The following is a 12091-nucleotide window of genomic DNA, read 5'->3' on the forward strand; positions in this document are numbered from 1 at the left end:
GTTGGCGTGCCAGGCCAATGGAAGCGTAAATAAGTACACACGGTGTACGGTGGTGCCAGTGGTTAAAAGGCAAACACTAATTTGATGTGTTAGTTATATTAGTCAATCAGGTTCCCGATATAATTAAAGTAATACTGTATAAAATTGCATGGCTCTCAAAGCAATTTTAATATCATTTTATTGATGTTTTCTTTTAATTAAACTTTTTCTTGATTTTTGGTGACCTGTAACCCATCTTAAACTAAAATATAAAAATTTTCAAAATTATTTAAATTTATTGAAATTAAAGTATGATAAGAGTTAGTTGATTTTCCATTTTTCCGTAGTGTAAGAGATTTATTCTATTTGTTTATTGTGATTCTTTAAGACTTAAGGCATTTCTTACAATGTTAGAAGGTCGAAAATTTAACAGAATAATGAAATTTAACTTATTAGTAACTTTAGGCATTACAAAGACAAGCGGAAAATTGAACAACTAACATAACAAATGTTACTATTGCATTTGCTTACAATTAATTAATGTATCATTAAATTTACTTTAAGTTAGGACTTAACTTTATTTTTTTGAAAAATATTATTATGAAAAAGCGCTTGATTTTGTTCCGAATATCCTAGGTAGCCCCTTAAGATTAGCAGAGTTTTATTTGGAAGCTATGATTTTTCCAAATCAAAATATAATAACAATTTTTAAATGCCTTCGAACCACTGTGCACTGTCTGTATTCATAAAATTAAGCCATGTGTGTACGCTGTGGCAATTTCTGTGTCTGCAGTCGAAGTCGTTCATTCCCTTTTCGTTTTTTGTGTCTGTCCTGTCGCTTCGGCTTTGAGTTCATGTTTCATGCAACACCGATGGCAGCAACAGCAACAGCAGCAGCAGTTTCAACAACAATTGCCGTCTGTCCATATGCGTGTGCATGTTTATGATTTTATGGCAGCACTTCCGTTTCCTGCCCGGCCATATTGTACAGCGCCCCTCACTCCATTCGCCTTTCTCCTGCCTGCCATCGCTAATCAGATTTAAACTTTGCACAACGTCAACGTTGCTTACACCAGCTGCAAATGTGTGTGCGGCTGTTTCTTGTTACTGTATTCATGAGTGTGTCGAGTATGCGCTTGCCCTATGACATCGTTCATACGCCCCGTTGGCCAGCCAAGTGCCCTTTCTACTCTTCCCTGGCCACGTCCTGTTAGTATGACATTTATTGCTACCGAAAGGCTTTTGGCATGCTTCAAGACTTAGGGACTTCAGGACTGTTCGCTTTTGACAGCCCCCCGTCGTTCCATTTCTTGTCTTTTGCCGCTTACTTGCGATGATGGAATTAATTTGAATTGCAAGCGAAAAGATGGGGCGTTTGTCTTATTAGTTTTTATGTCAATTTACTCATTCCTAATAAAAAGCTTGATTTTTATGCTACCTTATCTAGAGTGCAGTGCTTTGTGGGTGCAACTTCTATACGCCCACATGGGGCCTGCATTGTTGAGGAATTTTCGCAAAATGTCAACTCCCTTTGGGTTCTATCAATCTATACGATAAATGTCACAGGCTCCCTTCCATCATTAGCTAAAGGGGTTGTACAAGAAAGGAAAACACAATGTCATGCCATTTGCATTATGGAGCCCATCCAGGCTCAGAGCCTCGCACACATGGGGCTGAGCCAGATGATGGGCCCATCAGTTAGCCACAAACAATCCCCAGCCCAACTCCATTCAGTTTCCAAAGGATCAAAAAGTATGCAGAGAACGAGACTCCGAAATGTGGGCTGGACCAAAATCAATCATTAAATGTGATGGCATTCATAATTTTCAATAGTGGACACAAGGCATTTTGATTGATGGCCCTGCCAGGGAGTTTCCGGGAATACCAGTCTCTGCTTTTACTGGGAAAAGTGTCGAAATTCGGTATATTACTAGAACAAGAACTAATTCGTTAGAAATTAAAATCATGTAATGGATAGATTAGGTAAAGCCTGTAGTGTTAGGCAGTGAAAATAATACAATCTCTCTGTTTATTGTTTATTGCTTTACTTACCCCCAGCCAAAGCTACCTATCGATTTGTTTCCATTTTTAAGCCTACTCTGTTCTCAGGTTACTCTATTTGCCTCATCCGGAGTCCCTAAAAAAAGAAACAGGAAAAAGGAGAACAAGAAAGTCATAAGCAATTAAATGCTTTTCCAGCTCCCAAGCCCCATCCAATTAAGGGCAACTGTGTGGGTGTGTGTGTGTTTGTGTAGGGGGTGGATTGGGGGGGATTCCGAGGGGGCGGGTTAGTGCTGGAATTTTTATTGCATAAATTAAGCTTTGAATGGTTAAGCGTCACCTTGGCGCTATTAAAATGCTCGCTTCTGAGCTTTCTCTCTGTTCCAACGTCCCGCATCGTCCTTTGCAAATCCTTGCTGGTCCTCCCCCTGCCCCATCCCCTCCCCCGCAGCCATTAGCAGGTTGGCTGTCATGGGACTGGCTGTACAGTGTTCACCCTTCCGAACAGACAGCCATCAAGCCTCATCACTTTCGTACCCCCAACTTCCCCTCACTCCACCTTGTATCGGTTTTGGGGGCTTAAGTGGTTTGGCGCCCCGTCAGTTTTCATTTTGCTTTCAATTTTTAATATCGGCGGACAGCGCGAGTCGAAATATTTCTGCCATCTCTTTACTCTTAGCTGAGGTCCTTTGGCCAAGGCAAGGATAATGGATGAACTCCAGAGCAGGTGTGTTCCTTTTAAATGGTATATGATAATAGGGTTCCCAAAAATGTAGAATTTTCGGTGTTAAATATTTTTAAAACATATTCATTGTTGATTATTAAAAAATATATTGTCTTTAAACCCTTAAAGATTATTATTGTGAATCTATAAATATAGAAAGGTATTCTTTGTTTCGGGCCAGAATTTTTTCAGTTCAGTATTTTTTAGATTTTTTAAAATGCTGGGTATGGTATGTTATCAAATTTAACTCTATGCCTTATTATAAAGAGTATACTGGTATTTGCTATCTGATCCCATCGTAAGCGAACTTCTTATTTTGTATTCTTATTTTCATTTTTGGGGAGCATCGGCCAATTTGCTGTCGTTATTACTGGTGTTGTTGCGGCTGTTGTGCTTTGTAGGCAGCTGCATTTGCTAACCAATTTTGGTTGTTTTTTATTTTGTCCATTAAATTGGCCCGCTCGAGTGTGCCCCATTCCCGAAGTCCTTGCAGCTGTTGCCGCACTTCCTCGCCCCGTCTCCCTCTCTCGCTCCACCTATCCTTGTCTGGCCAACGACTTGGTTTGGCTTTGTGAAATAGCAATTACTTTTTCATGCTCCACTGCAATAAAATTGCAATTTTATGCGGCCTGCCGACGGACAATAACAACAACAACAGGAGAATCAACCAAAAAAAAAAAGGGAAATAACGAAACGGAAGTGCAGCCATTGAAAAGGCATTTGGAAATGGCCGCAGCCTGTTGGGAAAATAGAAGAGCGGAAAAGAAAGCCAAATTTAAAGATGACTTGACTTCGCGAAAGGTTAACGACTCAAAAATGGAAAGTTAATGACTCTTTATATGTCTGTGGGAGTTACTAATTACCGAAATTTTTTGGCAAGAGTATATTTTGTTTTTTGTCGTATGAGAAATTACTACTTTCGGAATTTCTTAACAAGATAATTACTTTAAAATTGTAGGTTTAAACTACCTCCTTTGTACATTTCGTCAACAACTTTTCAATTATTATTACATTTTTTGTTTTTGTTGAAATTTTGACCCGTTTCTCTTTAATTTCCAATTAAGTTTCTGCTTACTTTGTTCTAAGCTAAAAATATTTCCTAGTCGTGTATTGTACTTTTTTGTATGTTTTTTCTCTGTTTCTGATGGTTAGACAAAAAAGCCAGTAAAAACAAAAGTCTCGACTCGTGATGTCGCAGTCAAAAGTCGGCAAAGTCGCCTTTGTGTCCAGTTACAATGGTCGGCCGATACTCAGGATCGCTGGCAGCCCCTCATATTTGTTTTATTATCACATTCATTTTGACACTTCATCAGACGTTGGCCTCTTTTTTTGTTTTTGTTCAGCCGGTTTTGTCCTTTCAGAGCCCCTGCTGGGCTCCTGTTGCATTGTTCTAGGGCCACTCCTCCTCCACGGGGCTGGTGTCAATGCTTTGCCTTAAAGGCCCAACTAGGTGCCCTGTCCAAAGAGCCACCGAACGACCCACCAACCAACCAACCCACTCATTGTTGGCCTGGCCTGTGCTCGTTAGCTGCAGTTTTTCCCTCATCTGGCCTCTCTCGGCTCTTTTCTTGGCCCGCAGGCTCGTCATTTTGTTTAAATATTAAATGAACAAGGAAGAGAGAAGGCGCGTGAAAGGCGAATGAAATATGCAAAAACGGTGGAGAAAGTGGCAGGGCCGGAGAAAGCCAGCTGGAACAGGACCAAAGACAAATTAAAACTAAAAAATTCATGTGCATAATTTCTAAACGCTGTTCATTTTGTATGCAAATCTTTTGGGTTAAGCGGGCTAAGCTCAGTGAAAGCTAAAACTTTTCTACCTACAATAGATGCCAAACTTTCGCTGCACAAAAAAGAGATGAGCCCAAGGTGGATTAATTCTAGGAATTTAATTACCCACCTTTCGTCAAATTCAGCGCAAATGCTGCACTGCACATCAATCTGGGATTAATTCAATTTTCAAGCACCTCATCAGTGGCAATTTTGTCAGATTATTTTTCCCTTTGCCACATGAACTGCATTCTCAATCGCTCAACTCAATAAATCCACCACTTACCAGTACTTACCGTCTGCTTATGGGGTTTTTATGGCGGAACAGGGGGGAAAACGAGAGGAAAACTCTTAAGAAATTATCAAATTGAGAGCCAAAGAGCAGGCGGGCAACTTGGATACCGCCCCCCAGAACCCCAGAACCATCTAGTTTTCTTTTGTAGTTTCTTCTGCTGCCCACATTCATGCATAAATAATGCCACGATAACGATGCGCATATGTCCGTCCCTATGTGTGTGTGTGAGGCAATCTATTATCGCTGGAGAAAAACGTAACAAGAAAATTTGTATGTGAAAAACTTTTGCTCAATAAAAGTTTCCTTTTGTTATTCTCCTGCCAGAGAACAATGGTCTCGTCCTTATACACAAACTGAGAAAGACATATGTGTGTTGGCCAGGCGAAGAGCAAAAACTTTTCCTCAGCCATCCTTTCGAACTCCTTTTCCAGTTGTTGCCTTTCCAATTCGACGCCAAGTGCAAAGCCCGCATCGGCACAGGTCCTGAAAACCAACCCAAGACCAAGGACCACAGCAAAACCAACTTGGAGAAACCAAAAAACTCGCAAACTTTTGCATATCAATAAATTTTAGTTGTTGTCTTCCCTGCCACCAGGCACCAAACCCCTTCGTCGAATTATTGATGTTGATTTGCGGCGCTCCTGCAAAATAGCAAACAGTTGCTGCAGTCCTTCTGCACGACCTCGTATCCTACTACCCACCCAGAAACCAAGTTTCCCCTGTTACTTGCACATACTAATTCGAATATTATCTACTTGCAGTTTGCCTAGCAGGATATCATGAAAAGAGACTGTTACATGATCTTTTGGATCCTTATAATACACTAGAACGTCCCGTTCTCAATGAATCGGACCCGTTACAATTAAGCTTTGGTTTAACTTTAATGCAAATTATCGATGTGGTAAGTAATACAAATATTTTACATTTATTCATTAAGATTTTGAGCTTTTAAGTAGATTATTTAGAAGAACTTTCAGATTTGATTTAAAGTCAAAAAATCAGACTACCCTTAGTTTATTCCCAACATTCGCTGTGACTAAGATCACGTAATTAAAAGCACTCCTTTAATTTCCCGTTTTAATTACCGCCAGTCTTGTGTCAGCAAGGAACTTTCGGTTTCACAACTTTTCCTCGTCCTTTCAAAGGGCTGGCTTAAAGTAGGCAGCTGAAAAAAGAATCCCTGATGACACAATTTGGTACTGGGTAAAAAGTGAATTGCCAAGAAAGTGAAATTTTAATTATTTGCCGGAGAGCAGGGCACATACACACATGTGTGTGTGTCCTGTTGGCTGTTCCTTGAATGGCAGCTGCCTCCCCTGCCCCTGCCCCCGTCCCCGCCCCGCACCTCTGGCCTATTTGCAGACAGGACACACACATATCCTGGCTGACTGGCAGTGTCGAGCAAATTACATGCAACGTCATGTGGCATGTGCGCCGTTTGACTCATTTTCACCTTTCGAAAGGACGTTCGTTCTGCATTCATCAGTTGCGAAAACTTTCACCCCCATCTCCCCCACCGACATACAATTGCGTATGGGTTGGGAAAAGTCAGGGGAAAAGCATAGAACCTAGGGAAAGAAGTGGCGAGCGAATAAGATGGAAAACTGTCGGAAAAGGCGACGCGAGGCGTTTGCCTTTGTTAGTGAGACAACCTCAATTCATATTAGATTTGCATTGCATTTGTCCGTATGTGCGGCTTGTTTGTTTGGCCATTCCCCGTGGCAGGAGCGAGGAGCGAGGAGCCAGGAGCCAGGATCCAGATCCTGAGCCTGGGAAAGAAGGAGCAGAGCTTGGTGTCCCGCACAAAGTTGGGATTCAGCAAAATGGAGCGCACAAACAAAAGGCACTCACACATGAGGCAGAGGCATGAAAGGCAAAAACAGCAACGCAGTAAAGTTGCTGCTGGCATATATGGCTGAGGGAAAAAATAAAAGCGAAAACGATTCCAGACGCTAGAAAGCTGCGCATTCAGTGACGCGCTAAAAGTCGCACGTACACAAACAAATACACTCTCACAAAGGCAAACAGTGGAAAGCAATGCAAAGTACACTGAAAGAAAAGATCAATGAATTTACTAAAATAATTCTTATAAAACAATAAGTAATATAAGGAAACAACTTCATGATGGCAGTAAAAATACCCACTACTTTTTTAGAATTATATGACGAAATTCTACATTATTGATTCCTAAAATAGGTTTGAAAAACATTTTATTCCATAGACATCGGACTATATGCAAAATCGTGTTTTAAAAATTCGATCCAATTTTAACATTGGTTAAAAAGATTTTATTTTAATTCAGAATTAGATTTGAGTTTTATAAAACTTTAATTTTTTGAAAAATAATTGTATCTGACTGATATTTGTTTAGATTCGAGTCTTAAGAATACTGTTTTGCATATAATCCAAATTGTTGTAGTTAGAGATACATAGACAAAGATAAAGATAATATGATTTCACCAAAGTACTTCAACATGTTTTCCAATTTTTCGGGCTGTGTATTAACAATAAAATACACCCGTACACACTTGGCATGCAAATAAAATGAATAAATAAAATTTGCACATGTGCTTTTCACACCTTGTGCCAAAACATATAAGCCCGAGGGCTGGCGAGGGGAGTTCCAGGGGCTGTTTCAGGGGGTTTTCCAGGGGGTTTTCCAGGGGGTTTTCCGGAGAAGGAGGGTGGGTGGCTACAGCAATGAAGTGCGAGTTGCTGCTGGTGCAAAATGAAGTTGAAAGAACAGAACGAATGGGCACAATGCGCTGGCGGTCGTTGTTTGTTGCCCCTGTGGGTGGCAGTAAAACTGCAGCACGCACACTCGAAACGCAGCGGGAAATTCAGCGGGAAATCCAGCAAGAGCAGCAGAAAAGCGGCAATTACTGAGAACTGACGACTGAGCGCACCGCGCTGGGCATTAAAACCGAAATCGGGTCATTCGCGCGAAATGAGCTCGAATGACGGCCGTTACCACCTTTGGATGCCAAACTACGGTTTAGGAGTCCTGCGGTGTACTCAAACTTTTATTGCCCACTGCTAGTCGCCCGCTTAGATGTCACGGCAATCAAAAGTTGTTAATGCCTGAAGGGGGAATCGTAATCGTAAGGAAATTAGTTGCATATGGCGCGATAATAAAGGATAATACTCCCCAGCCGCTCCCCCATTTGAGTTGGCATTTGCGTTTATTGCAATAGCATGCAAAGCAAAAAATTATCATATTGTATTATATTTTTTTTCATTTAGGGAAATATTAATTTTTTAGTCTAAAAAATATTTGCTTGCTTGGTACAAATTTTAAACGCCATTGTTTGATTAATAATCGGAAAAAATTGAAGTGGAAAGTATATTCGTTCTCATTTTTAATATACAGAATTTTGTTAGTTTGAAAAATATAAGTGTAAAGTCAAGAGAATGTCAAATGAAAAATTTCATAGTCGTTTTAACTTTTGGTAAACTCTATTTTTTACTTTTGAAACATATTTGTTCGCTTGTTACATATTTTAAGACCATTTGATTAACCAATAATCAAAAAAAAGATGAGAAAATTCAATAAAAATTTTTATTTGAAAAAATGTTTGCGCACTTTTTACATCTTTAAAGCCCATTTGATTTATCAATAATAAAAAAAATATAAGTGGAAGGTCAAGAGAATGCCAAATGAAAAATTTTATTTTTATACTCTTCCCGCCTTCTGACCAAAATTATTTTTTAATTTGGCAAGATATTTGTTCGCTTGTTTTATATTTAAAGCCCATTTGATCAATCAATAATAAAAAAATTAGGAGTAAGTCAAACAAAAAATATGTAATTTTTTAAATATTTGTTTATTTCCAATTTAAAGCACCATTTATTCAATCAACCGAACCAAAAAGAATATAAGTGGAAAGTCAAAAAAATTTCGCTTAAAGTAGGACCTTTTTTGTGCAAAGTAAACGATTTTTATGCCACTGGCAGGTCGACAGGGCCATTAGTTGTCCTGTGAGGATATGCAGACGATCGACGGTGGCAATATTTCAACTGTTAAACGCAGTCGCTCCAGTTGCATTTGAATATTTTTTGCCTTTCTCCCATCGGGTCTCCAAGCAATTTAAAGATTAAACACCTGGCAGGGATTTCGAAACACCAACACCGCAGGCACATTGCAATTGAAAGTGCTGCACTCAAAGTCCTGCCGAACAAAGAGAAAAATGGATGGATACATTGAGGGCCCTTTGCCTTTCATCAATTTCACTTATCAGGCAGTGTCAACAATGTCGGCTCCTTGGGCATTTCTGAGGACTCTAATCACACGCCCATTCAAACAATGGCAGTCCTTGTGTAATATGGTTTTTATCCCCATTTGATTTACGTAAAGCAGAGGTCATAATTGCTTTCCCCAGAGGTCACCTGCCCTCCAAGAAAGGACAATGCGAACGAAGTCCCGTTTGCCTTTGCCCTTCTCACTTCCTGTTGGCAATTCTGCCGCTGGAAATTGCATTTTCTTCATTTTCAGTCATGGGTTTGTGTAAGTGTCCGGAAGAGCTTTTCCCCATTGTTGTGCGCCACGCCTGGCAACGAAATTAGAATGCCTTCGTGCCACACTTGCCAGCGGTTTTCTATTCTTGGCCCAGTGGTGGTGCACAGGTCTGCTCTGCCAGGTTTCCATCAACATAAACGGGTTTCCCATGTGCATAGATGGTTATGGACATGCTTGGCATACTTTCGCAAATGCTTTCAATGCATTTTCGACTGGGCTTGGAGTTTGCAGTTGGAGTTTGGGGTTGGTGTTTGGGGTAAGGCAGGGCTTCACTCACTTTCACTTTGATTGATGTTGTTGCCCGTGCAAACGACTGAGACGGAGGATCCTGTGTGTCCTCTTGCAAAGCGTTCCTGTTCATCTGTGCCGATAGGACTTTGTCAAATGAGCACAACGTCGCAGGCACACATAACTACATGTAAGGGATGGCCGGTTGAGGATGGTTGTAATGTCCAGAGGATTGCTCAATGGCTTGTGGCTGCCAAAGTGTTTTGGCAGGATTTGGGGCAACACTTTGACCCACTGCCATCGCAACTGTACTTTAGCTGTGTTTTTTTCATTTAATGGTTATAAATTAAGGGTTAAGGGCTTAGAAGCTTCGGTTTTCGATTTTTTAAAAGTAAATTAAAGAATTTAAAACAGTATGAACAGTAAGAGTAAGGGTATTAGATACCCGTTACTCAGCTAAATGTAGTGCGAGGGAGATGGAGATATGCATGCAGCAAATTGGCTGTTTCCGAGATGGCACACTTTATTTGCTCATAACTTTTTAATTATTGGTCCGACTTAAAGAATTTTAGCAATAAGGAAGGTTATTGGTAATCAGAGCAAAATCTCATTTACACTTTTACAATTAAAATATTAAAAAAAGTAAGAGGTTTTAGCATTATGGGTATCTTTTGGGCGATAAACAAACTTGTGGAATCGTTTTCTTCTACCTGCTACATACTTTCCGAAGAATCTACTATAGTTTTTACTATTCAAGTAACGGGTATAAAAACATATAATGCGAAGCTTATTTCACTTAACTTATAATACAACCTTTTTCCAATATATGTCAGTTCAAACACACAATCATGTTTGCTTAAGAGAGAAAAGCGAACTTCGCGAAAGTTTACAGTACCCAGTTCCGATTTAATTGCATTCTGCAAATGCCCAAGGATCGTTCTTGTTACCAAAAATAAAACAAAAGCTCTGTTGAAATCAGTTCCAATTATTTTCCCAGCGGAAGAAATGAATATTGAAGTGTTTTTTAATTAAATGCGCTGAATGAAAGCAATCTCCAAGCCGAAGTATGCTGAGTGGTGCGCACTCGTATTAAAGTAAATAATGAAATCAGTAATCGAAACCACTTTACAATTTTAAAATGAAACAATAAGTGAAAGAAATGAAACACTCATTGTTAAAGTGTTGCATTTGGGAATTGTAAAATTCAATTGAAGGCTTAAGCCCTGAATCCAATTGTAATTAACAGATATAAAATCTATATATTACTAAAGAATAGATTTTGAGAAAATCCACTGGCTGGCTTAAAAAGGCAATCCGTTTTAAAGTGAGTCGAATGCGAAACAGGTCTGTGAGTAAGCCAATAAGCATTCCTTCGCCGTTCAGCACAATCAGCCAGCTTGACAAATGGAGAGGGGATTATTGAGAACTATGCTGGCAAGAAAAAAAAGAAAACCAAAAGAAGAAAAGAAAGTGAAAAACAGGCCAGAGAAAACCGGATACAAAAAGAAGTTGGCTGTCAGGGCAAAGCAACCAGGGCGAGGAGGTGAAATTACAGGGCGGTGAAAGTACAAATAAAACAACTCCCAGGCGCATTAATTAAAAAGGAGCAGACAAAGCGAGGCGCAGATTAATTGGCATCAATGGGAGAAAGAGGGCTCAGATAAGGGCCAAGACGCAGGCCAAGGATATGGCGGAGGAAGTGATTAAGTAGGCGCAGGACGACTAAAGGGCAGGCCTGAATATCAACGGATATCAGCGGAAAATGAGTAATGAAGTCGAGATGGGCCAGCCATTTTTTATGCATACAGGACAATGAGAAACTAGGCCTGTGCCTGTGTGTGAGTGTGTTTATATGTGTGTTTATCTGTGTGTGTGTGTGGGGAACGAGCGCCGCGTTTTATGCTACACTTTCAGTCGGCTTCGAGTTGGCTTCCCTTTTTTTTAAATTCCCCTGCCATGTCAATGAACCGCGTGCTCTGCGTGTGCATGTGGATTTTGCGAGAATGTGTATTTGCCCCGCTCATATGCAAATTTCCGCATACCGAAACTTGTCTTTGGCCCGGTCGAAGGCTGGGCCAAAAGCCGGGGTGGAGGAAATAAAAACTCTTGGGCTGTAATAATTTTGCCGTTTGCTTTTTTGCTCATTTAAAATTCAACAACTGCCGCCCGTAGCCGCCATTTATTTATATATATTTTTTTCTTTGCCTTTTTCTAGCAAGCATAAGGCCATATACATTCATATATACGCACACTATTTAAATGCGAATAGGCTTCATTTATACATGGGCCTTTCTTGTAGGACCTGTGCACTAAGAAACACACAAAAACAGCCAGCAAACATGGCTCCTTTTTCTAAGGATGCATCAAAAGCTTTTGAGGCCAGACATCCAACGACGCACAGTGCAAAGTTATTAATGCATAATAAAAATCCCAGAAACTATGACCGATTCCTCACTGTACCTTAAGTTTTCATAATAAATATTAATTACTTAATTTACAAATATAAACTTTGTTCTGACAACAACCTAATTCACAAAAAGAACATGTTTATTTAAATGATTTAGCAAACAAAAGTTTTTAA

The 12091-nt window shown here is 40.0% G+C and overlaps 1 protein-coding gene across 3 annotated transcripts in view; it reads left to right on the forward strand.

Annotated features, from left to right (window-relative positions):
• LOC119548455 (neuronal acetylcholine receptor subunit alpha-7) overlaps positions 1-12091 on the forward strand; it is a 57728-nt gene that overhangs the window by 25768 nt on the left and 19869 nt on the right. For all 3 annotated transcript variants that reach the window (XM_037855719.1, XM_037855720.1, XM_037855721.1), the window contains exon 4: positions 5528-5667. In XM_037855719.1, coding sequence (XP_037711647.1) covers positions 5528-5667 — 140 coding nt within the window. The remainder of the gene's footprint in view (positions 1-5527; positions 5668-12091) is intronic.

This window comes from Drosophila subpulchrella, chromosome 2L (genome assembly GCF_014743375.2).
Source record: "Drosophila subpulchrella strain 33 F10 #4 breed RU33 chromosome 2L, RU_Dsub_v1.1 Primary Assembly, whole genome shotgun sequence".
NCBI classification, from domain to species: Eukaryota; Metazoa; Arthropoda; class Insecta; order Diptera; family Drosophilidae; genus Drosophila; species Drosophila subpulchrella.